At 43.5% G+C, this 24,715-nt stretch overlaps 1 protein-coding gene across 1 annotated transcript in view; it reads right to left on the bottom strand.

Moving 5' to 3' along the window:
* Positions 1 to 24,715, bottom strand: part of cntn4 (contactin 4) — a 369,932-nt gene that overhangs the window by 23,466 nt on the left and 321,751 nt on the right. Inside the window, exon 11 of the mRNA XM_084315452.1 lies at positions 21,876 to 22,003. Coding sequence (XP_084171578.1) covers positions 21,876 to 22,003 — 128 coding nt within the window. The remainder of the gene's footprint in view (positions 1 to 21,875; positions 22,004 to 24,715) is intronic.

Here is a 24,715-nt window from a genome sequence, read left to right as displayed (position 1 = left end):
TAAATATATACCAGGTCTTGCTCGAAAAAGAGATCTTTGATCTCAAGTGACTACCTGGTAAAATAAAGGTTTAAAAAAAAAAAAATATATATATATATATGCGGTATATACAGCATTTATGCATAATGAGTACATACATACAGAGTTATATGGGTTATATGCTACGACTGCTCCCTCTTGGGTCTGTTAATCAGCTGGTTAGGGCTCAGCTTTTTTCCTTCTTTTTTTTACCCTCTGAGACCCACGGCCACGGGACAGTCGGGACTGTAGCAGTTAAGATCAGTTTTAAAGCTAGGGTGAAGAAACTGGTATCATGTGAAACCAGACAACCTAGTTGACAACTTACTAGACAACTAGACAACCTAGCGGTGGAGAGCCGCACGCAGAGCAAGCTGCTGGCCATTATGGACAATACCAACCACCCTCTCCACCACACCCTGGTGGGGCAGAGCAGCGGACGGCTAATCTCCCTGCACTCACGAACTGAGCGGCATAGGAGGTCCTTTGTCCCCACTGCCATCAGACTGTACAACAGCGTAATATAGTGCGGGGGACCTTGACCTCTGACCCACACACCTGTTTTTTTACACCTGTTTTTACACCTGTTTTTATACACGGTTTTTCATACACCTGTTTTTTACACACTTGTTTTATACACCTGCTTTTATCTCATCACGCTCTTATTGATATTGATAGATATGATTTAATTGAATTTTATCATGTGCTTATTTTTTATTCATGATGCAGACATAACGTGAAACAACTGAATGAGAACTGTCAATGTCTGTATACTGTGTGAGCTGCGAGATACCCTGAATTTCCCCAAGGGGATTAATAAAGTATCTATCTATCTATCTATCTATCTATCTATCTATCTATCTATCTATCTATCTATCTATCTATCTATCTATCTATCTATCTATCTATCTATCTATCTATCTATCTATCTATCTATCTATCTATCTATCTATCTATCTATCTATCTATCTATCTATCTATCTATCTATCTATCTATCTATCTATCTATCTATCTATCTATCTATCTATCTATCTATCTATCTATCTATCTATCTATCTATCTATCTATCTATCTATCTATCTATCTATCTATCTATCTATCTATCTATCTATCTATCTATCTATCTATCTATCTATCTATCTATCTATCTATCTATCTATCTATCTATCTATCTATCTATCTATCTATCTATCTATCTATCTATCTATCTATCTATCTATCTATCTATCTATCTATCTATCTATCTATCTATCTATCTATCTATCTATCTATCTATCTATCTATCTATCTATCTATCTATCTATCTATCTATCTATCTATCTATCTATCTATCTATCTATCTATCTATCTATCTATCTATCTATAGGATCCATTGGTACCAAACATGGCATGCTAGGGAAAGGGGATAAATGATGCTCCAAATTTCTTCTACATTTTGGCAAGGGACAAACTGGCCATGGCCGTTTTCAAAGGAGTCCCTTGACCTCTGACCTCAAGATATCTCAATGTAAATGGGTTATTTGTTTAGCTACAAGTCTCCCCTTTACAGACGTCCCCCTTTTAGGCTAATCCCATGCCGTTTTGAGCAAGAGCCATGCAGTAGCCTACACATGTGTTGTAATAACATTTAATATTTTACCATTTCTGTATACTGCTGGGGTTCCTAAGCAGTCTTGGAATTGCATGAATTGGTTATGACTGGAAAGCTGAGATCAATTGCATTCATATGTGATGATGTTAGTCCCCATAGTAGCCATTTCATTGTAGTTGAAACTTGACCTCACTGTATAAAATGACCTATTGTGACCCCTAGGTTAATCACAGCCTCATGACACAGCCTCATGACACCTCATGACACAACCTGAGCAATTTCCAGAACAGAAGTGCTCGCCATGCTATTGCCAAAAAATGCCACTCCTACAGAAATCTGCAAATGTCAAATGTTTTTGATACCAAGAGACAGCATGAATTTGATTCTGACCATGTTTCTTAATTCTCGAGTGATCAAAAATGTCTACATGTTGCATCCAAATCTGTGTAACAAATGGTATCAACCCAAAGATTGCTGCAACAATGAGACATAATTGAGCATGTGTAACAAGCTCAACAATACTTATATAAGTATATGACAAAAATAGAAGCAATCTCTTGCCCCTCCACAGTTGGAGGTTGGTTCTCTCAGAATAGAACAGTAACACTAAAACACTGTGTTATGGGTCACTTCTCCACAACTGAACCCAAGGAAAATACTGGAATAGGATGAAAACAAAGGTTTGACTCTGAAGAACACGCGTGTGTCAAAACGTTAGTCATTTGTTTTGTACCCGATCATTAACTAATTCACGGCCAGCCATTCTATCCATCCTTGTACTCAATGGGCCACCACTGTAACAGATAGGGATTTTCACTGTGCGTCGCAGGGTTGCTATGGAGACAATACTATGGCTCATTTGACATTAACTATCCCTCGTTCAACATGTGAAAAAGAATGAATCTTTTCATGTATACGTTCGCGTGTTATACCGTGGTGAATATTGTATAGTTTCAGAGTGTTCCTGGCTAATTCCTGGTAACTGTGTTATGGAGCGATATGTGAATTTTGCTAAAATCGTTCACGTTGCTCGCCTGGACACGCTACTATTTCCAAATCAAAGGTATATAATCGGTATTATGTTTCATCATGAATGCATGAAAGGGGGAAAGGGGGGGGGGGGGTTTGATGCTTTGATCGTCAACAACGGCATACGTTTTGGAGTATGTTACATATGATCGTTGTGATCGATCATTGTTGGATCAAAGTAGGTTTGATGTCATATAGTCGTTACCTTTACTAGGAGGTATCCCAAAAATAATATTCCAATTGCCTGAACGCGATTTCCAGTATTGATGTCCATCGGGTCCCTGACATGAAGTGGCACAAGATATGCCTCAAACTTGCTGAATGTGTTTCGAAGTGATCGGATGAAGCGATTTACTTGGCTTGGTCTAAATTCTCCGCCCGGACAAAATTAGATGTGACACACAGTGTGAAATAAGGTTTCAAAGGGTGGGGCGATACTGCCACCTAGCAGGATACGACCGGTATTGCACTCTCAGGATCTCAGAATGATTTCCTATGGTAACACAGAGCCTGTAATGAATAAAAAAATCGAATAAAAGAAAAAAGGATCTAAAAACGAGTTTACTCGTCTTTGGCGCTCAGCGCATGGCGGCCAAAAACGAGTTAACTCGTCTTTGGCGCTGAATGAGTTAAAATATCAAAGTGAATCTTGTTGCTCCAGTATCTTCCTTGTGTTCAGTTGTGGAGAAGTGACCCATAGAACCACATTTTAATACATATGATAAGATGAGCATATGTATTCAAACGTGCCTGGAAGGTAAGTAACAGTAGTGAAATAACACAATTATCTAACTTGAATGGAAAAATGTTTATATTATAATTATAATTATAATAATAAAAAAAATTACAATGTATTCAATGAAATCTCACAAGGTGTAAATATAATAAACAAAATAATAAAGTGCACACCAGGAATACAAATAAGTCTGTAATATAAACCATGGCCTCTCAGTCTCGTTGGGGCCCCATCAGTAGTGTCGATGTATGAGGAAAGGGCGGGGGCGGCCCAGATAGTGTGGGGTCCTACCGGCCCACACGTGGCAGGTCTGCAGTCTTCAGAGTGTGCAAGGCTCTCCTAATTGAGGTCAGCCCTGCAGTCCTCAGCGGGTTCACAATCCTCTGTATGAGAAAGCCTGAGTGAAGCAACGTGGTTCCTTTTTCATTTGCTTGAAACGGCGATGTGTTCGACCGTGAATGAAGCAGGCTCAAATTGACAAAATGTGCTCCTGCCCTGCTCAGTGTAGGCTTCCCACATTTCACTGTATGTCCTGGTATGTATGTGACAAATAAACCTCTTGATTCTTGATTCATGTGGCGCTGCCTAGAGACTCAACCAGCAACGGAACAGCAGAGGGTGGGCTAAACTCGTTGGTGTCCCCTGATTTGTAGTTTCTAAGGGATTGGCTTTTTGTCAAACTTTATCATAGGGAAGTCATTGACCCTTAAAGTCATGCACGTTGGCCTCAGTGTCTTCTGTTCTGTTCAAGGCATCAGTGACCAGGGACAATAGCTACCAGTGGATCTCCAAGCTCTGTATGCTGCAGTCCATCTGGCTGTTCCCTATATATGACTGAGCATCTGATGTCACAGACGTCAGACCATAGACATATAAAGGCTAGATGACTCACCCGCACTCCTGGCCAATGGAGGCAGCACCACAGGCAGCACGCCCACTCATAACATGAATGTCTATGGTGCATGTACTATTGAAATAACCATAGCTTGTAAAATTTTCAACCGATTTTCAAACGGTTTGGTTTGTTATAAACGTCAGAGATGTAGTTATCATACTGCATACTTATAATGGACATGTTGAAAATAATTTCAACATGTCCAAGCATGTATTACAATGTTTGTAATAAACCATACCGTTTGTAAATCGATTGAAAATGTAGCAAGCTATGGTTATTTCAATAGTGCATGCACCATAGACATTCATGTTGGGCGTGACAAAAATAAATCTAACCCTAACTAACCTTACTGTCATGCACTTGTCCTAATATACTAACCAACACCACTCAACACTTTGATGAACATTGTTACTCAGCTGATAGAGTTGTACCCTTCCTGCTGTCTTGTTGTACAAAACTTGTAAGTCGCTTTGGATAAAAGCGTCAGCTAAATGACAAAATGTAAATGTAAATGTAAGATGGCCGCCGGTGAACTACGCCTTGCACCATCTAGTTATATATAGCTATGCTTCAGACTGTCTGTTTGGATTTCGTGTTGCTCCCTGTTCAACCATTTCATTATTTTCTTTCCACAGGTGAGTGAACTTCAGTGCTTACATTCTCCTTATCCCCTTGGTTGTCACACTGGGTCTGCTCCACATCAAGTTCAAGTTTTGTACATTATATAGTACATGTACATTACATTGAAATGCTTGGTTCTGTATGAGCCCCCTGAGAATGTGTTTCATACAGTAAAAAAAGTAAAAAGAATAAAGTCCAAACACTATACAAAATAAACAATATACAATATACAAACTAAAGTACAACCCGTAATAGTGCTAATCAGATGTATGTACATAGTTGTAGTATTATTATGTACAGTGATACAGTTACAAATACACTATGGTAGTAAGTCATACTGACCAGCAGCGTAACAAATAAGAGTAGGTAAGGGATATGTACAGAATCTACAGATATAGATATAGTATCTACAGATATGTAAAAAGAATAATTTGCAGGTACAGACAGATGTGGATAAATATATACGGTAACAATATATATATATATATCTGCGGTTATCTACAGCATTATTATAATATGCCATGAATAGGCAGTGAATCCGCTTTGGACTGGGCCATGACCAGTGGACTGGGATGATATCGCCGTCTTTGTCAAAGGGCTGATTTACATCCTCAATGTATCTGCCAGGATTCTGACACGTCCTAGGCTTGTTGGTCAATCTTGGTCTGGCAGGCTCTTCCTTCTCTGTTTACAGGGAGGAATCCACATGGGAGTAGAAGGTCTCTGGGTCGGACTGTGTAGACAGGGAGGTCTCACTTCACATTCACAACTACATGGATAGCAGACTCCCATTTGTCGGCGAGCCTTGTGATTTGAGGTTCTGTACATATCGAGAGTGTGATTTGTGTTGATCTTCTTTGACTGGTAAGCTGAAAGCTAAGTCGCCTGGTAAGCGAGGTTGTCGTCCAAACATGAACTCATATGGTGTGTGAACCAAGTCACCACATTTTTGGTACAATTGTACACGTGGACTAAGGGCTTCACAAAGTCTCGCCAGTGTGATCCCTCTTGGTTTCTCAGAGTACCGAGCATTACAAGGTCCTGTTAACCGTTCGACAGGGTTACCCCTGGGATGATACAGCATTGTTTGGATTTTCTTGATACCAGCACTTTGCAACTGTTCTGGCTTTTTGGTTTGCCATTGGAATGGCCACTGCATATTTCATCAAAGTGATCTGTGATCCTGAGGACATCCTTTGTATAGCTGCTGTTGTCTTCGAGAGAAAGACAATTCATACGGACCAGTTCAAGTGGTCTTGTAGTCTGTATGTTCACTAAAGGTGCAGCCTTTTCAGGCAATGCATTCCTGCCTACGCACCTGTCGCATGTCTTCAATTTCTTCTCTTGTGTCTGAAGCCATTTTCGGCCAATAGAATCTCGCTCTGACAAGGTCCAGGGTACGTTCAATTCCCATATGACCCATGTTATCATGTCGGCTTGTCAAAACAGTGTCACAGAGTTCCTCTGGTGACAGGTATGCTGTGTGGTACGTAGTGTGTTCTCCTTCTTGGCGTTTCCTATAGAGGATGTTATTGTGCAGAACCAGGCAAGTTCATTCTCTTAACAAGAGGAGAACATCAGGAAGCTCTTAGGCTTCAATGTGGCACTAGCTAAACTCACCATCAACAGAACAGCAGAGGGCGGGCTAAACTAGTTTATTGGTTGGGCCCTGGTTTTGTAGTTTCTACGTGATTGGCTTTTTGGCAAGCTTACCATTGGGAAGTTATTAACCCTTAGTTTACTTTCCTTTTATGAAGTAATTATCTTTTATGCTTTATCCTTTTATTATTACGTCTGTGGCTAAGACACTGCTAGTCATATACCCTGGGTTACACATGGGAATGGTCATCAAAATGTTTTAAGCCCTCATACACCAAAACACAATATTCATCACATATTTATGGCTAAAAAAAGCTGCCACACATGTGCTGAGCTGCCTCTCAAATTAATCTTCAGGTTGCCAGCTTTCAGATGATGTCAACACTTCTGTGTGGCATCTACTGTTTACCTGCTATCCAACAACAATGGGTTAATGTTTTTAATTTTTTTTTGGAAATGTATAGTAATATATCTGGCATGCACTAGGTTAACCCTTTGGTAGTGTGCAGTGAAAGGATTAAAGAGGTCCTTCTGAACGAGAAACACAATTGAACAGATTTGTCCGAGAAAACAACTCATTGGCGATTAACTACTCGATAAACAAGTCCTATGACTATTATTCAACTAAGAATGTCCTTGGTCCCTTATTATTATTATTATTATTATTATTATTATTATTATTATTATTATTATTATTATTATTATTATTATTATTATTATTATTATTATTATTATTATTATTATTATTATTATTATTATTATTATTATTATTATTATTATTATTTTATTAAAAAACGCAGTGTTGCATTACAATTCAGTATGTAAAATGGCATTCTAGAGGCAGAACCCTATCCATCATCCTCGTGGATGTGTCAGACTGAGCTAATAGCAGAATATACAGTGCAGCACAAAGCAAACAGCAGGAACGCAGGGCAGAAAAAAAGGAAAGCTACAGTAACTGGTATTAGCATCGGCCTGGGCAGGGGGTTCACCAGGGGACTCTTCTCTCCTGCATCAGGCGGAGCTCCATGCGTCACTGTCATCTAAACCCCCCCCCCCTGGAACTCCCCAGTCAACCCACTCCCACGACGCACCGCTAGGAAGACAGTAAACACCAAGCCGTGCCACTCTCCCTGCTGCTGGACCCCACCCATTCCCCTCTTCCAGGTCTCTCCCTGCTGCTGGACCCCACCCATTCCCCTCTTCCAGGTCTCTCCCTGCTGCTGGACCCCACCCATTCCCCTCTTCCAGGTCTCTCCCTGCTGCCGCCACCCCCCCTGTTCCCCTCTTCCAGGTCTCTCCCTGCTCTCTCACATGCGCAGTGATTGATTGAATGAAAATGTTATTAACAGATTGCAGAATGGGTACAATACAGTACGGCTCAATACACACAATTTAAGGGGATGCAGACCAGAGAAAGACTTTCGTCTTGTTTACATCAGGGTCCCCCATTTTCAATTCATAATGAATTGTAAGTAAGGGTGCAATTAGCATTGTGCAATCCATTCTTTGTGGATCTAGCCCAGCCTCTCCCTGCTGCCGCACCCTCCCCCCTTGTTCTCCTCTTCCAAGTCTCTCCCTGCTGCCGCTACCCCCCCACCCCTTGCTCCCCTCTTCCAAGTCTCTCCCTGCTGCCGCGCCTTCCCCCTGTTCCCCTCTTCCAAGTCTCTCTGCAATACGGTTGTATGGTAAAGGGAAGGAGGCTGTAGGGAGGGTGTGAGCAGCAGAGTAAGCGGGAGAGGTGGTGGAGCGGAGGCACATGAGAGAGAGGAAGGATGAGAGAGAGTGTTGATGGGGGAGGGGGGGGGGTGTTGTTTGGGTGATGAGCTTCGTTCTGGTCGTGCACAGCTCCAGGCCGCCTCTTGGGGGTGCTGTGTGTATTCGTTTGGAAATTGCCACTCTGAGCACCGACTAAATGAACCATGGCAAATGATCCCAGGACAGGCATAGATTCATGTAGAAAGTGCCGGCAGTGCAGTCTTCATCCTGAGTGAATTCAATACCTTCATTGTATTGCCCCCCCCCCCCCCCCCCCCACACATACACACACACACCAACACCAACACCCCCCCTCTCAACACTCCCCTCTCCCAATGTGATTTATCTAGTCATTTTCTGATATCACACCGGAGTGTTATCAGCTGGTAGGTTTTATTAGATACACAATGAAAAGAGTGTCTAAAAACCCCAACCCTATTATTGTGGAGACTAAACGATGAGCCGCATAATGGGAAAAAATAACTCATAATAATGGCACAGTAGGTTTTCAAGGGTCTGTGTCTGCTCTGTGTCTGTGTCTGCTCTGTGTCTGCTCTGTGTCTGCTCTGGGTCTGCTCTGGGTCTGCTCTGTGTCTGTGTCTGCTCTTCTTGGTAGGGATAAGACCCCCACATGGCACCCGTAGGAAGGGTGAAACCAACAGCTATCATACACCTTCCCCAGAAAAAAAGAAATCCATTATTTTCTGACTGCAATAATTCAGTTTTCTGGAAGTTAAAGGGGTTTAAGAGAGAAGAAGAAGAGAGCACATTTTCCTCAAGTGTTTGTGTCTATTTTGAGACTCTAACTAAAAGTGACAAGTGGAATGCACAGTGGTGAGAACCATTAAAGAGAAGCTCTGGCAGGAATTGCAGGGAAATGTGGATGAATGCAAGGAGAATGTTCTCTAGGCACACTGGCACACATGCTGTAAACTTGCATTTGTTCATGTTTCTCTACTCCGGGGGGGGGAAGTGTTCTCTTTCCTTACCGCGTCGTACATATTCAGGGGAAAACGTGGGTCAAATTATGAACTCCACTCGATGGGTCTCATTTGTCGAGCTAGACACGAACAAATTTGTTACGAAATTGCCGTAATAAGTAATTTACGCAAGGATTGTGGCGTTTGTTGACATTTTCGTGAATTAGATAAGTGTGGACGTTTTGTGTAAAATGTGTGATTATAAAAAATAATATATGTATAATAAATACACAGCTTTACACAGTCTACAAGAGACATGAGTCCTTTGATCTCCGTCAGTGTGGTCACCATGAGAACACATGCATCTTTAGCCACACATACACATGATCCATGTGTTTCACTAATAAATCTATATTGATCATGAAGATCTGCCCACACACATAATTCATGAATCCGGTTCCACCGGGTAGGCTTCCACTTGATAATAAAAAATGTTGGCCACTATAATGGGCCTATTTCAGCTTTATTGGTAATAATTATGTAAGTAGAATAATGGAATAACAAATACATAAATTCACACTTACAAGTGATTCACAATTAAATCATCACTTTTGCTTTGGATTGTGGCCCATTCCCTTGGGTATCCCCATTTACACTATCGTACCATCCCACTAAGTGCACGTAGGTACTTGCCCGCTTTGGTGACATATACACGAGACATATATGGTGTAGGTAAGTGTGCAGAATCTTCGCAAACTACATGCTACCATGTCCTCCCTCCTCCCCCCACCCCCTCCTCCCTCATCTTTCTCTGCCGAAGACTTTGCGATCTTCTTTGAGGAAAAAGTGGAGAACATCCGCAGCTCCTTCTCCCAACCCCCACCCATTCCAAACACTGAATCGAGAACCTCATCCTTCACTCTGTCATCTTTCTCTGCCATTACAGAAGCCGAGACCCTGACACTGGTAACGTCGAACCGTCCGACTACATGCCAGCTGGACCAGCTACCCTCCCCACTCCTCCAGACCATAGCACCGGACATCCTCCCATTCCTAACTGCAACCATCAACTCCTCACTCAACTCTGGGGTGGTCCCCACCTCCCTAAAACAAGCCAGAGTCACGCCCCTCATAAAAAAGAAAAACCTGAACCCCACCGTCATAGGCAACTATTGTCCTGTCTCTCTTCTCGCCTTCCTTTCTAAAACACTTGAACGTGCTGTATCCAACCAACTTACTGCTTATCTCTTACAGAATGACCTCCTAGACCCTAATCAGTCTGGCTTCCGGACTGGCCACTCCACAGAAACAGCCCTCATTGTGGTCACAGAGGCACTTCACTTAGCAAAAGCGAAAGGCCTCTCCTCTGTCCTGATTCTCCTAGATCTATCTGCAGCCTTCGACACAGTCAACCATCCAGGGCTCTACGCTAACCTTTTTCACTAGGGGCACAGGTGCTCCTAAATGAAAAAATTTAGGAGCACAGTGAAAATATGTCAAGTAACAGAGTTTTTTTTTTTTTCAAAAATAAATGTATATTTGTACTGTGCGTGCATGTGCAAACGGGAACGGGACACATCTGTGCAATAGCACATACCACCAAAGTCACTGGCCCACTGTGTGCGTGTGTGTGTATCATCTGCGTGTGCAAACGGGAATGGGACACAGACATTTGAACTATTAATTAAGTGATTAATGCCTACTATGGCAAAGTTGTAGCCAACAACTAGGCCTAATAAGAAAGGCAGTGACATTGAACAAAAAGGAGACACTGGCTTTACAACCAGGGCCATCAGTAGAGGGGGGAGCTAGTGTTGCTCTTTTAGAAAAATAATCCTTTCAGGGTTGCCTATTGAAATACTGTACACCTCCAGTACAGAAACATTGTTTATGAGTTTGCGTGTCAGGTAGACCAGGGGTTCCCAAACCTTTCAGGCCGGGACCCAGAAAATAAGGCGTCAGAGAGCCGCGGCCCAATGCACATCGTCAGGCTTTTTTTTTTTTTGCCAGGCGACAAAATATCTTTAGCCAAATATCACTTCAATCCTATTAAGTTAGTTCAAGTTAGTTATTCATTTATATGTGCTATTTATGAGAGGGCTAACTTGTTGCAAAATAATAATGATAATAATAATAGCATCATTAAAATACTATTGTTGCTTCGGTTGTTTTCAGCGTTTTATGTGCATAATCTGTTATTTAGTTTGAAATGTTCGTTGAAATAAGTAGATTCTTCATTTTTGTTTATTTATTAAGTTAATATAAAACCATATAGTCACATTTTAGAATACAATAGAATAGAATTTTAGAATACAACTAGAAACACTGTCCTGGCCTGCTTCTAAGTTCAGTGGCCTGACAAAAAAAAAAAAAAAAAAAAATGATAAAAAAAAAAAAAATTGAATCATCTCGCGACCCACCCATGGCTGATCGCGGCCCACCTTTGGGTCGCGACCCCGACTTTGGGAACCACTGAGGTAGACCATTGATTGACAGTCGATTCTGCCAATTACGACGTCACACCGCTTGCACTCTGGCCGTCCGGTGCCCACCTCTGCGGTTGATAACGCTAGCCAAGTTAGCTGTACACACATACACAGTGGGCCAGTTGTAGGGGTGTAACAATGCATCGCAATGCATCGATCCTACTTTGCAATATTTACAAAACATGACATTGTTTTCGAACTCTAGCCATGGGGAAATGTTTAGCCAATTCACGTTAAATTGTATTGTATGTCTTCCCTCCGGCTTCAGTGGGTGTAGCTTCGCTAGCTACAGTGGCTACATTGGGTGCTACAGTGGGTGTAGCCTCGCTAGCTTGGCCAACTTCGCTAGCATGCTGGCTAGCGTCAGTATCTTGGTTAACGTTAACGTTAACCATCACCTCTGTAACATGAGCTGCCTCGACTGACTTCTCATTCTCCGGTATCTTTCGCGCAAAATAAAAATGAATGGGCTTCGACATGGCTGTATTGTCTGACTCAGACAGTGATGCTGATCGTTACTTTCAGTTTCCAGTCGCGTGACCACAGGAAACTCTACTGTGATTGGAACGTTTATGCGGCTGTGAACTGTGGGACTTGTAGTTTTTTAACGATTCTCGCAGCAGAGGAAAAAAAAGGACGAATGAGGCTGTAATCTGCACTCGCCGGCCCCACTCGCACGCCGTGCGAGTACTTGATTTTGCAGGTTCGCACACAAATATTTTTAGGGGCATATGCGAGCAATATGGTCGCACTGTAGAGCCCTGCCATCAGATCCTCCTCGCGGCCCTCGCAGGAATGGGAGTGGCTGGCTCTGCGCTGACATGGCTGACATCATACCTCAATGACCGCTCCTACCAAGTGTCATGGAGAGGGACCCTGTCGGCCACCCGCCCCCTGCGGACGGGTGTCCTCCAGGGCTCGGTCCTAGGACCCCTTCTCTTCTCCCTCTATACTAAATCACTGGGTAACATTATCATGTCTCATGGCTTCTCATATCATTGCTATGCCAATGATACTCAACTCTTCCTCTCCTTCCCTCCCTCAGATATCCACGTCTCTGAGCGGATCTCGGCCTGTCTGTCCGACATCTCCACCTGGATGACGACCAACCACCTCAAACTGAACCTAAGGAAAACAGAATTGCTCCACCTGCCGGCCAAATCCTCCACCCTGACCAACCTTTCCATCACAGTCGAGAATGCAGCTGTGACCGCGTCCCCGACCGTCAAGAACCTTGGTGTTGTCCTCGACGACCAGTTGAACTTCTCTGCTCACATCGCAGCGACAACCAGAACCTGCAGATTCCTCCTGAGCAACGTCAGAAGGATCCGCCCCTTCCTGACAAAAGAAGCCACCCAACTCCTCGTCCAATCAACAGTCATCTCCTGCCTCGACTACTGTAATGCACTGCTCGCTGGCCTCCCGGCCACTGCCACCAAGCCTCTTCAAATCATTCAGAACGCAGCGGCCCGCCTGATCTCAAACCTACCGAAGTCGGCCCATGTCACCCCACTTCTTAGGGACCTGCACTGGCTCCCCATTGCTGCACGTATCCGCTTCAAGGCCCTCGACCTAGCATACTGTGCGGCAAAGGGAACCGCTCCCGCCTACCTCCGGTCAATGGTCTCTAACTACACACCCTCAAGACCCCTATGCTCTGCATCTTCTGGCCGCCTCAGACCTACTCTTATCCAAGCTCCGGGAGGGTCATCAAAGACAAGTCGCCTATTCTCAGTCCTTGCCCCACAATGGTGGAATGAACTACCCACCCCAGTTAGGACAGCCGAAACCCGTCCAATCTTTCGCCGTCGACTAAAGACGCACTTCTTCAACCATTATCTGAAAAAAAGAAAAAAAAAGAAAAAAAAAATATCTAACCCTAACTAACCTTACTGTCAGTCACTTGTCCTAATAAACTAACCTACACTGTAACACGCAACACTTGACCATTGTTACTCAGCTGATAGAGTTGTACTCTTCCTGATGACTTGTCGTACAGAACTTGTAAGTCGCTTTGGATAAAAGCGTCAGCTAAATGACTAAATGTAAATGTAAATGTGCAAGTGTGCAGGGATTTTTTATATATATATTTTTTATTCAATTTATTTATTTATGGGCTTTTCTGTATTTTTCACCTATCCCAATTTTTGTCGTTTTTTTGTCCCTTCCTGGTCGTTGCACGCATTGCCCCACTGTCGGCCTGGGGAGGGTGTAGAACTACCACATGCCTCCTCAGATACATGTGGGGTCGCCAGCCGCTTCTTTTCACCTGACAGCAAGGAGTTTCACTGGGGAACTGGAGGTTCATGCTATTTCCCCCAGATCCCCTCCCTGCTGACCAGTAGGAGTTGCTGTTTGCAACGACCAGGACTCATACCCCACCGGCTTCCCACCCGCTACCACTGCCAATTGTGTTAGTAGGGATGACTGACCAAGCCGGAGGTACCGCTGACAGCTGGATTCAATCCCAGATTTGTAACCAAATGGGACCGACTTGATGGACTCACTTCACTGCACTGTCTATTGCGAACAAAACAAAACACAACCACAATGCTATTGGTCTTGTTATCTGTGTTTGGAGTCTTTCTCGCACAAGTTCTCTGGAGGATCCACTAGCAATTGTTGAGGCGTCAAGAGCAAAATGCAGACAATTGGAGGGCCGGGATGTTTAGCTGATTCCACATCAGATGATGAAAGCAGTCCAACAGCCTTTTGTTGTTATTTTAGTTTGTAATTGCATTGTTAGTGTGTATGTCGGTGTCAACAATAAATGTTACCAACACAGTGCATCAGAGTGCATCACACTTGACCAAATACTGCTCCACAGCGGTCTCAGCTTAAAAGTGGATGAAGTGCAAAGGAAGTGCAGTGCGCTTTGCTACTTAAAGAACAGGGACACCTTTGCGCACTTGCACTTAGTGCCCAAACACACACGCCAAGTGCCAGAGCGTTCCAAGTACAAGTAATTGGATACGCCGTATTAGTTTTGGCCTAGCAGACTTAGTGGTTTTACAGTGGGACATCCCTGAGCCTTCGCAGACTTAACAAAATACCGTTTCAGTACTTTGTTTTATTTCCTCAAAAGGACCCTGTTTTCCAGTAACTCGCATCAATCCAATACTATTTTCTATCATCTCTATACTATACATTTCAATAATGAAAATATACTGTATATATCAGCTTAGGCAGGTGGGTAAACTCCCTTTTCTAAATAAGAAGGTAGGCTGAGTTCAGGTGGGTTCACTCTCCACTACATCCCTGTATGCATCGCCTGTTCACTCCCCGTCCCCCAAGGAGTTCATTGTGGCAGCGACAATGGGAATACAAGCCTCATTATTACCCTCCTCTGTCATCATTTGTGACAGATTGTGTGGATAACCAAGGCTGGTTACACAACCCCACAGTGGGCTCTCCAGGATAATTTGATTGATACCCATCCGGTATAATGCCTTGTTACCTACTGCCATTGTAAACGAGAGGAGATCACTCAGCAAGGTCAATCACAGAGATAGCAAATAGAGACCACGAGACCACGAGACCATGAGTCGTCCTCCGCGTGGCACTCCAGGGACGACTCCCTGTGAGGGTGCGTTCGCTCCGCGGGGAGAACATGTGAAGATTGCAGCGACTTTACTCGCAGCGGCGTGATAACGTGGAAGCGGTCAGACGCCGGGGCGAGCGAACTGTTTACCGTGTGAATTATAATGTGATGCGCTTCCTGCCCGCCTCAGCGGCGCTCCTCCTCCTCGACACGCCTCACGCCGCCGCTTCCACACACTCTTCCTGTACAAACAGGAGCCAGCATGAATAATGCTTACACAGCCCCGCAGAGCAACGGAGACAGAGCGCATTACCCCCGCCGAGGACTCCCCACCGACAGTAATGGTCCGAGGTGGGGAGTGGAAACGTGTTCTCTCTCCTCTGGCGGCGGTGTTCTAGCAGGGTTCTCGCGGGGCAGCCAATGTGAGCCTGAATAATACATACCTAGCACATTTCAAGACGCACGTGGTCCGCAGATTTCAAATGGATGAACCTTAACCTAAGCCCTTCAAGTCCGGATTCACATCAGGGAAACGTAAACGCGGCACGTAAATGGTTTTCACTGGTAGGTCGAGGGCCCTTGTCCTCGGAGAGAATGTTCTGGTCAGCGTCTGGCCAGTTCATTATGCAGTACATTGCACTGTCTTTCAGAGAAAAAAAAATCATTCAAAGTAAATTTCTCATTTCCTAGCTTTTTAAATAATTGTTGTTTCCGGCCGGTCCACCTCGCTTGAAATTGCAATGTATTTCCAATGGACACATTTTTAAATCGTCTTGTTTAAAACAAACAAAGCATGAACATTGGCATGGTGTACCTTTCTGTGTGTATTCATCCACAATCTATAGCTCGACATGAAACAATTCGCAATTAATCGTAAAATAATTACTTATAATTGTATTTCAACCAAAAATGCTTAAACAACGCCCGTTAGTGATATAGAAGGGAACTCATTTTGTGCAAAAATGGAAAGCTTGCCAATGTTCATGAAGCAGAATTATTACAATAGCCGATAATACATTTTATGATAAATCCCTATAGGCCTACGGGTGGACCGCGCCGGAAACTAAAGTGACGTCAGACTACACCTCCCTATACAAAGCAAACTCCTCCAATGCAATTTCTCCACAAACTATTTACCAGAGGACAAAAAAAAGGAACCCTTGAAGGACAAACCGCAATGGAGGTCTGGCGTGGTGAGAAACAACCATGTGTACACAGCTGAGCAGATACTTGTGAGCCGCCGTAAATACTGTATTCATATGCTCCTGCAAATCTGGTGTTGATCACAGCTCCTTATTTTCCTCCACGGCTTTGGCGAATCACACGGCCATAATATGTATTCCCGCGGAGACGCTGCACTTCTATTGTGACGTTCAAGTGTAGACAAAAGGCTTTCGTGAAGAAAACAAAAGTCACTTACCTCTCTGATGTCTGTATGAAATTGGAAAGCATTTTTCCTGAGGTCAGATCCCCCCCCACACACACACTCCGGTGAGAGAGCAGCACGCATACAACGCTCAGACAATTTATCTTCTGTCCTGCGCCACCGGCGACGACAACAACAACAACAACAACGACAGAAGAAGAAAAAAATCACACTGGGGTAAGTGACAAAAGCAATGACCACAGATCCCTGGTTGGAGTGAGTTCTAGAGTGTCATAACCTACTGAGTCCACTGACCAGAGCCCTGGCTGGAGTGAGTTCTAGAGTGTCATAACCTACTGAGTCCACTGACCAGAGCCCTGGCTGGAGTGAGTTCTAGAGTATCATAACCTACTGAGTCCAATGACCACAGATCCCTCGCTGGAGTGAGTTCTAGAGTGTCATAACCTGCTGAGTCCAATGACCACAGATCCCTCGCTGGAGTGAGTTCTAGAGTGTCATAACCTGCTGAGTCCAATGACCACAGAGCCCTCGCTGGAGTGATTTCTAGAGTGTCATAACCTGCTGAGTCCAATGACCACAGAGCCCTCGCTGGAGTGATTTCTAGAGTGTCATAACCTGCTGAGTCCAATGACCACAGAGCCCTCGCTGGAGTGATTTCTAGAGTGTCATAATCTACTGAGTCCAATGACCACAGAGCCCTCACTGGAGTGAGTTCTAGAGTATCATAACCTACTGAGTCCAATGACCACAGAGCCCTCGCTGGAGTGATTTCTAGAGTATCATAACCTACTGAGTCCAATGACCACAGAGCCCTCGCTGGAGTGAGTTCTAGAGTATCATAACCTACTGAGTCCAATGACCACAGAGCCCTCGCTGGAGTGATTTCTAGAGTATCATAACCTACTGAGTCCAATGACCACAGAGCCCTCGCTGGAGTGATTTCTAGGGTGTCATAACCTACTGAGTCCAATGACCACAGAGCCCTCGCTGGAGTGAGTTCTAGAGTGTCATAACTACTCCGGTGAGACTTATTTTTTCTTTAACAGCATGTTCATCACAACAAAGAAGAATGAGATATCTTGAATAATCCAAAACAATTGTGCATGTGATTTAATGGTTGAGTCTAAACAGTGCTCCTCATTTTATTTATGTATTTACTATCATTTTAATAATAATTCCACATTGGTTGTATCATGTGGTTGAGTGCACAGGGTCCATATTCCAAACATTTGGAAATCTTACAAATAGCCATTAACCATTTGGAACAGAAGTTATTTTCAGCTGACGTCTTGAATAATCCCAACCAGAGTCTGCGTGTTAATTGTCAGATGGATCAACTCTTGGGTTCGTTTTTGACAGTAGAGAACTCGGCGTGAGCTCAGGAGGTTTTCGAGGCCATCGACCGACCGTAATGGTTGGGAGAGGCGAGGCTAATTGCAACAGCTCATCTCCACAGTAATCAAAATGCAGAGAGCACATCTATAATCAAGAGTGATTAATCTGCTAATACCCCTAGCACCCCCCCTCCCGTGTTGGAATAATGGGGACATTAACAGGGTTCATCTGTTGTGACTGTTCCTACGTTGTTTCCTAGGTGGCTCAGTCACAGTGGGAGGCAGAGGATGCAACATGACAGGTATTTCTTACTATTCATATCAACAAAGTAAATTTGAATAAATGACTGTCATCTCCCATAACGACTGCTCCCCACAGAACCCCCGCCCCCTCTTAACCCCAACCCCAACTAAATAGGTTTTCCAAACCTCTATGCGACATGCGTATGTAAATGACCCGCTCCCATTTTCCAAACACTATTGATTGTGACAGGGGGGGGGGGGAAACATGATCACATTCAGGGACGCTTGTACATCAGCTGCGGAAAACAGCTCTCAACATAAACGATGATGGGAGGAAGCCGTAAAAAGGGTGCGTGTCGCATTAAAAACACTGTACCCGCTTTCGCCAAATAATTATGAGCGAGTAACAGCTTGGCCTATTTACAAGAGATGAGTCGTACACTTTGGGAGCCTGATCGGGGGGGAAAAAGACAACAACCATATAAAACATACAGGGCGTCAAGGAGCGGCGCTGAACCCCCCATTGCCCGGAGGTACTATAGCTGCTTTAATTCGGCGGCGTGTGATAAACAGAGGAGCCGGAGCCTGTCGGGGGTGTGACAAGACGGTTCTTCACATTTCACATGTCTTCCAGGGATCCAATGGCGCGTTTAAGATTTCACAGCAATTAACTGTACATGTACATTAATGCAAATGTGGTGTGAATTTTATCCCCCCCCACACCCGTTTCATCACTCCAATTAGGCATAGAGTTTCTTCTTCTTCTTCTTCTTCTTCTTCTTCTTCTTCTTCTTCTTCTTCTTCTTCTTCTTCTTCTTCTTCTTCTTCTTCTTCTTCTTCTTCTTCTTCTTCTTCTTCTTCTTCTTCTTCTTCTTCTTCTTCTTCTTCTTCTTCTTCTTCTTCTTCTTCTTAGAGAGAGAGAGCCGCGGATGATTTCTGAGGCGAAATGACAACGGGATGAATGAGGAGCCGGGGCGAGGCGTCAAGGTGCACTTTAAGCTCCCTCCGCATCCTTGATTGCTACAGACTCTTCAGCAATTTATAATACATGAAATCTGTCTTTTATTATTCAACAGACAGAGAGAGAAAAAAAGGAAACACGCCTAGATGGTGATTTACGGAAGATGGAGGCCGATGATGAATTAAAAGAAACAGAAAAAATAGCCTACTTTCACATACCGTGTTTCTTTCTGGAGAAAGGAGAATGCAACCTCCACTTTTATTTAGTGAATAAAGGAACGCCGTCAGTCCAATACTTTTCAAAATATTCAATCAAATAACTTGATCCGTAGGGGCCGCAAAAGTCAATCGATCCGGGGGGTTCCAAATGGTGTTTTAGCAGAGCGCCATACCGTTGACTCAGCAGTTCAGAGGCTTTCTTTTACGGATCGCTAAGTTGTAGAGGGAAGATAATAAAATGGATTGAACATTTGAAGCAAAATAAATTACATACTGCGACACAATGGCCCGCTCTGTCTTCCTCCTCCACGGGACCGGCACGTTTCACTTTAAAAGGCGTGAGAGATACGTTTAACATTTTCTCATCGCACTGTTGGAGGAATTAAATGGATACCGGCTGTGGCTTTATCAAGTGCAGCGTTTTGGCCGAGATAGCATGGATCCCCCCTCGCTTCCTTCCGCAGGGCTTCTCAGTATCACACTATAGGCCTACACAACATTATGGAGATGAAGTGTTGTTTTTGATTATTCAATTGGGTGGAAGGGGTATAACTGATGTGTGGTGAGGAAATGTGTCACACGTGTGAACTTGCCCAAAGGGTTTTATAATACTGTACACGCCTGCTCAAATGAAAGGGTTTGATAATACTGTACAAGCCTGCTCAAATGAAAGGGTTTGATAATACTGTACAAGCCTGCTCAAATGAAAGGGTTTGATAATACTCTAGCCTACAAGCCTGCTCAAATGAAAGGGTTTGATAATACTGTACAAGCCTGCTCAAATGAAAGGGTTTGATAATACTGTACACGCCTGCTCAAATGAAAGGGTTTGATACTGCTCAAATGAAATTTTGCAATAACCCCAGCGTCGAAGAACACAAAACTGACTCCTGGCTACGAATCTTAATCATTAGCGACTGTCTGACTCAAGGGTTTGATGAAAGGCTTCCAATAATCGATGGCAATATGCATGTAAATCAATACCAAACCCTTTGAAATATGAAACATGAACTTTACCCCCCCCCCCCCCCCACGCTTTCTCCCAGGGGCCAATACAGTGAAAATCAATAACTCCTTATAACTAAAAAGCCGGCCGACAAAGAAGGTCAGGGAGGACTGAAGAAATGAAAAGCGGAGAAAAAAACCACAACAACACAAATGAATCCTGTGACCTCTTAGAACAAAGGGGGTCACGATGAGGGTCACAGTTCAGCGAATATGTCAGCAAAAAAACACAGCAGGGATGAAACCAGGTGAGGATACTATCTCCCCCAGGGATGCAGGGCAACGAAGCGGCAGCGCCGGACCGAGCGCGCGCCACCTTACACCTGACTCATTCATCTTTAATGAAGTATAATAAGTCACAGCAACAGAGCAGAAAGGTGATCCGTGGTCCCGATCCCCCGCCATGGTCTAACAACACTGGCTTCTCTCTCCCTTCATGTCTTTAACACTGTGCCTCCTTTCACACATCTTTATTACCACCCTAATAGTTTTAAAGGTTTATTCCACCCAAATAATTTTAAAGGTTTATTCCACCCAATAATGTAATAGTGTGTAATAGTGTACTAGTGTGTAATAGTGTAATAGTGTGTAACAGTGTACTAGTGAGATCTGCTTTCATCTATGTTTGCCCCGTCTAACATGTAGGTTACTAGAGAAGAAACATGTGGCTGTCACCTGGTGAAACTTCACGCTCTACTGAGCACACCTTTCTACTTCATCTTTTATGTATGGGGTTGAATACTTCAGGACGGCTTTCCAAGGATGGTAATGAAATATGGAATACATCCTGAATGGCGTCAAACCGAAAGGCCTGCTGTACCAGACACAGATGTCACATCGGTCTAAAGGCCTGCTGTCCTGCCAGACACAGATGTCACAGTGCAGCATCGGTCTAAAGGCCTACTGTACCAGACACAGATGTCACATCGGTCTAAAGGCCTACTGTACCAGACACAGATGTCACATCGGTCTAAAGGCCTACTGTACCAGACACAGATGTCACATCGGTCTAAAGGCCTACTGTACCAGACACAGATGTCACAGTGCAGCATCGGTCTAAAGGCCTACTGTACCAGACACAGATGTCACAGTGCAGCATCGGTCTAAAGGCCTACTGTACCAGACACAGATGTCACATCGGTCTAAAGGCCTACTGTACCAGACACAGATGTCACATCGGTCTAAAGGCCTACTGTACCAGACACAGATGTCACAGTGAAGGCCTACTGTACCAGACACAGATGTCACATCGGTCTAAAGGCCTACTGTACCAGACACAGATGTCACAGTGCAGCATCGGTCTAAAGGCCTACTGTACCAGACACAGATGTCACATCGGTCTAAAGGCCTACTGTACCAGACACAGATGTCACATCGGTCTAAAGGCCTACTGTACCAGACACAGATGTCACATCGGTCTAAAGGCCTACTGTACCAGACACAGATGTCACAGTGCTGCATCAGTCTAAAGGCCTGCTGTACCAACACTGGGAAAATGCATTCATATTATGTAAATAGGGAGATGGAAATACCTTTCACAGTGACACTTCCTGAGCTGCTAGCCACTCCAAACTGGTTTCTTGCCACACAGGTGTAGAGGCCGGCGTCAGACTTGGTTGCATTCCATATCCGTAGGTTACCGTTGTCCAGAGGCGAAACCCTGTGGAAAGAAGAGTATAATCATTAGGGGTGGGGTGTGAGTAATCGATCGATCAATTACTTGCGGTTATGTGGAAACTAAAGACGGCAGAAGAGCCGTTTCATCCACCGACTGCCCTGCCTGACAGTTGGGAGTGGATTGCACATCTGAGGCCACTAGGAAATTATAAATAAAGGAGGTAATGGCATGCAATGATTGCACAATTAAATCTGCTTTTAATTTGTACCGAAGTCATCACGTCTGACACAAAATATGGTGAGTTGGTTGGTGGTATTGAATTTGATGTCTTCTGCGACTCCAGTGAGTATTATCTCATGTCCATTTCATTAATGGCACACAACAACATGCTGCTGCAAATCGTTGAACCATATCACTCTGTAGTTATTCTATAGTAGTCTTAATGGACATGGCAATATTCATCCCTAATTCCCATTCCCATGTTGTTACAATGGGAAGCAATGGGCCGTGTTTCAAGTTTCAAGTTTCAAGTTTCTTTAATAGTTGTCATACAGAAGTACAGAATACTTTTATACAAAATGCTTCTTACTGTTGCGCTCCAGAGACTGTGCAAGACAAGATAAGTATGAAATAAAATAACATAGTAAAATTAGAAGTAAAAAAAATGAGGTCACAGTGTTCAGTTTAGACATATGTACAATGTTCGATGCAGAATAGACGTAGTTACCATACAATATACAATACTGTGCAGTGTACTAATATACAATACTATATAGTGCAAGGCAGAAATGGAGAAATGGGACGAGGTGCAATTTAGGTACAATTCACAGTAGGTGTACGAGTTGTAGTGCAAATCCTTTATCAATAAATATAAAGTGTAAGTGTGTTTGTGTGATCTAAAGTGTGGAGAGTGGGTGCTGCAGTGTGTTGTTTGTTTGAGTGAGTGTGTGCGTGTGGGTGTGTGTGCTGTGTGCATTTGATGGTTGTTGCATAGTGATTATTGTTCGTTTAGCAGCCTGATGGCCTGGGGAGTCTTTCTGTGCTCGCCTTACGACTCCGGTATCGCTTGCCTGACCGCAGCAGTTCAAAGAGGCAGTTGTTCGGGTGGCTCGAGTCCTGTGCACCGACGTATCAAAGTCCTGACTTGATTTATTGTCATTCAATCACAGTTGGAAATGTTGGTTCAAACTAATTTCTTTGCGGATAAAGAGTGATCGTTTGTCAAATTCAGGAGTGTGCTTTCGAATGAGTTTGAACGTTCACAAAACGTGTGGGTTCTCAGACTAGCAAGAGACGTCCCCATGATTAATCTATAGTAGGTGCTGTTAGTCAGAATGATGCTTGAAACAATGGTTCCTGTTGACCCACATTGTTGAAGGCTCCTTATGTTGTAGGGATTCAGCAGATACTTTTATCCAGAACTTGGTAGATTTGTCTTTGGCCTCTGTGCTCCTGAACCGTGGAACATGGGTCCATCTCTAGAGCACTGGTGACCAAGCAGGTCACCAAAAACTGTAATTGTTTTTAAATTGTGTTTTGAGAGTGTAATGTTTTAATGTAATCTATTTTTCTATTCTTATAGTACATTTGTATTTATTTGTATTAACATTTTCTTTGTTTTCTCTTTCTTGTACTTTGTATATTTGTTGATGACCATTGTACCTTTCAGTGTACATTTCCAAAATAAAGACTGAATGAATTAATGAAAAAAACAGTAGGGTAAGAGCTCACATTCTAATATCACCAACATAGCAAGCGGCTAAAAGATCAGTACTAGGAGTAAACTGTGCCCAGTCAATAGCATGAGAATAAATATCTAGTACAATGAATAAGTACAATGATGAGGAAGAAGTACCTCAGATGAAGAACCATATAAGTCTGTTTTAGGTTTTCAGAGGAACAATGTTTTCAAACTTCAAGGTAAAGGTAGCAAGTTATAGTGTTGTGTTCACTCGTAGTTAAAGACAGTTGAGATTGAGTGGTTTCTTGTGACATACTGTATCATGTTCACACTCAAAGTGATTTAGATGAACTTCACAACTGCAAATACATGGGCTGTCAAAATGTCCAAACTGACTTATATGGTTATTCAGTGCAAGGGTTAAATTATTTAGTTGCCTTCACTGTTGTGATTTGTGGAGTGAATTTTGTTCAGAATTGGAAATACTGGGTACGCATTGAGCCTGGAGGACCGAGAGATGTTAGTCTAGGAGGCTGATACACTTTACACCACAGAGACTCAACATCAGACAGACACTAGCAGACAAGCCCTGAAACACCTCAGATGTTTCCAAACTGTGTTGCAAAAAGAACATTGAAACAGAAAGAAGTTGGACGAATTTAAATGTAGATGAGATAATAAGACTAAGAGTAAAATAAAGGTCTGTCACAAATGTCCTCATATGCATCCCCTCATAGAGCCACATTTCAAATGTGAAGGTTTGGCCTGCCGGTGGCGCCAGAGGAAAGGTCATGGGGTCACTGAAATCAACAGCTTTGGTTGGCTTCCTCTTGAATGTTCATAGCAAATTGTACGGCAAACCTGACCATAACCTTTCAGTTTGATGCAGTGGCGCTAGAGGAGAGACTATCATGAATGTGCACAGCAAATGTCATGGCAATCCAGGCAATACTTTTCAATAGTATCTCGCAAAAAGCTCTTGCTGGGACCAAAGAGGTCGATACAACCTTGACAGAGCACCGACCTAGCGCCCGGCATTGCCCTAGCTCTTGCTGGCGCAGCTAACACACAAT

Source organism: Notolepis coatsorum, assembly GCF_963971535.1.
Source record: "Notolepis coatsorum genome assembly, chromosome: 6".
In the NCBI taxonomy this organism is placed as follows: Eukaryota; Metazoa; Chordata; class Actinopteri; order Aulopiformes; family Paralepididae; genus Notolepis; species Notolepis coatsorum.
Note: the sequence above shows the minus strand (reverse complement) of the source record. Positions and strands in the feature narration are given on the sequence as shown.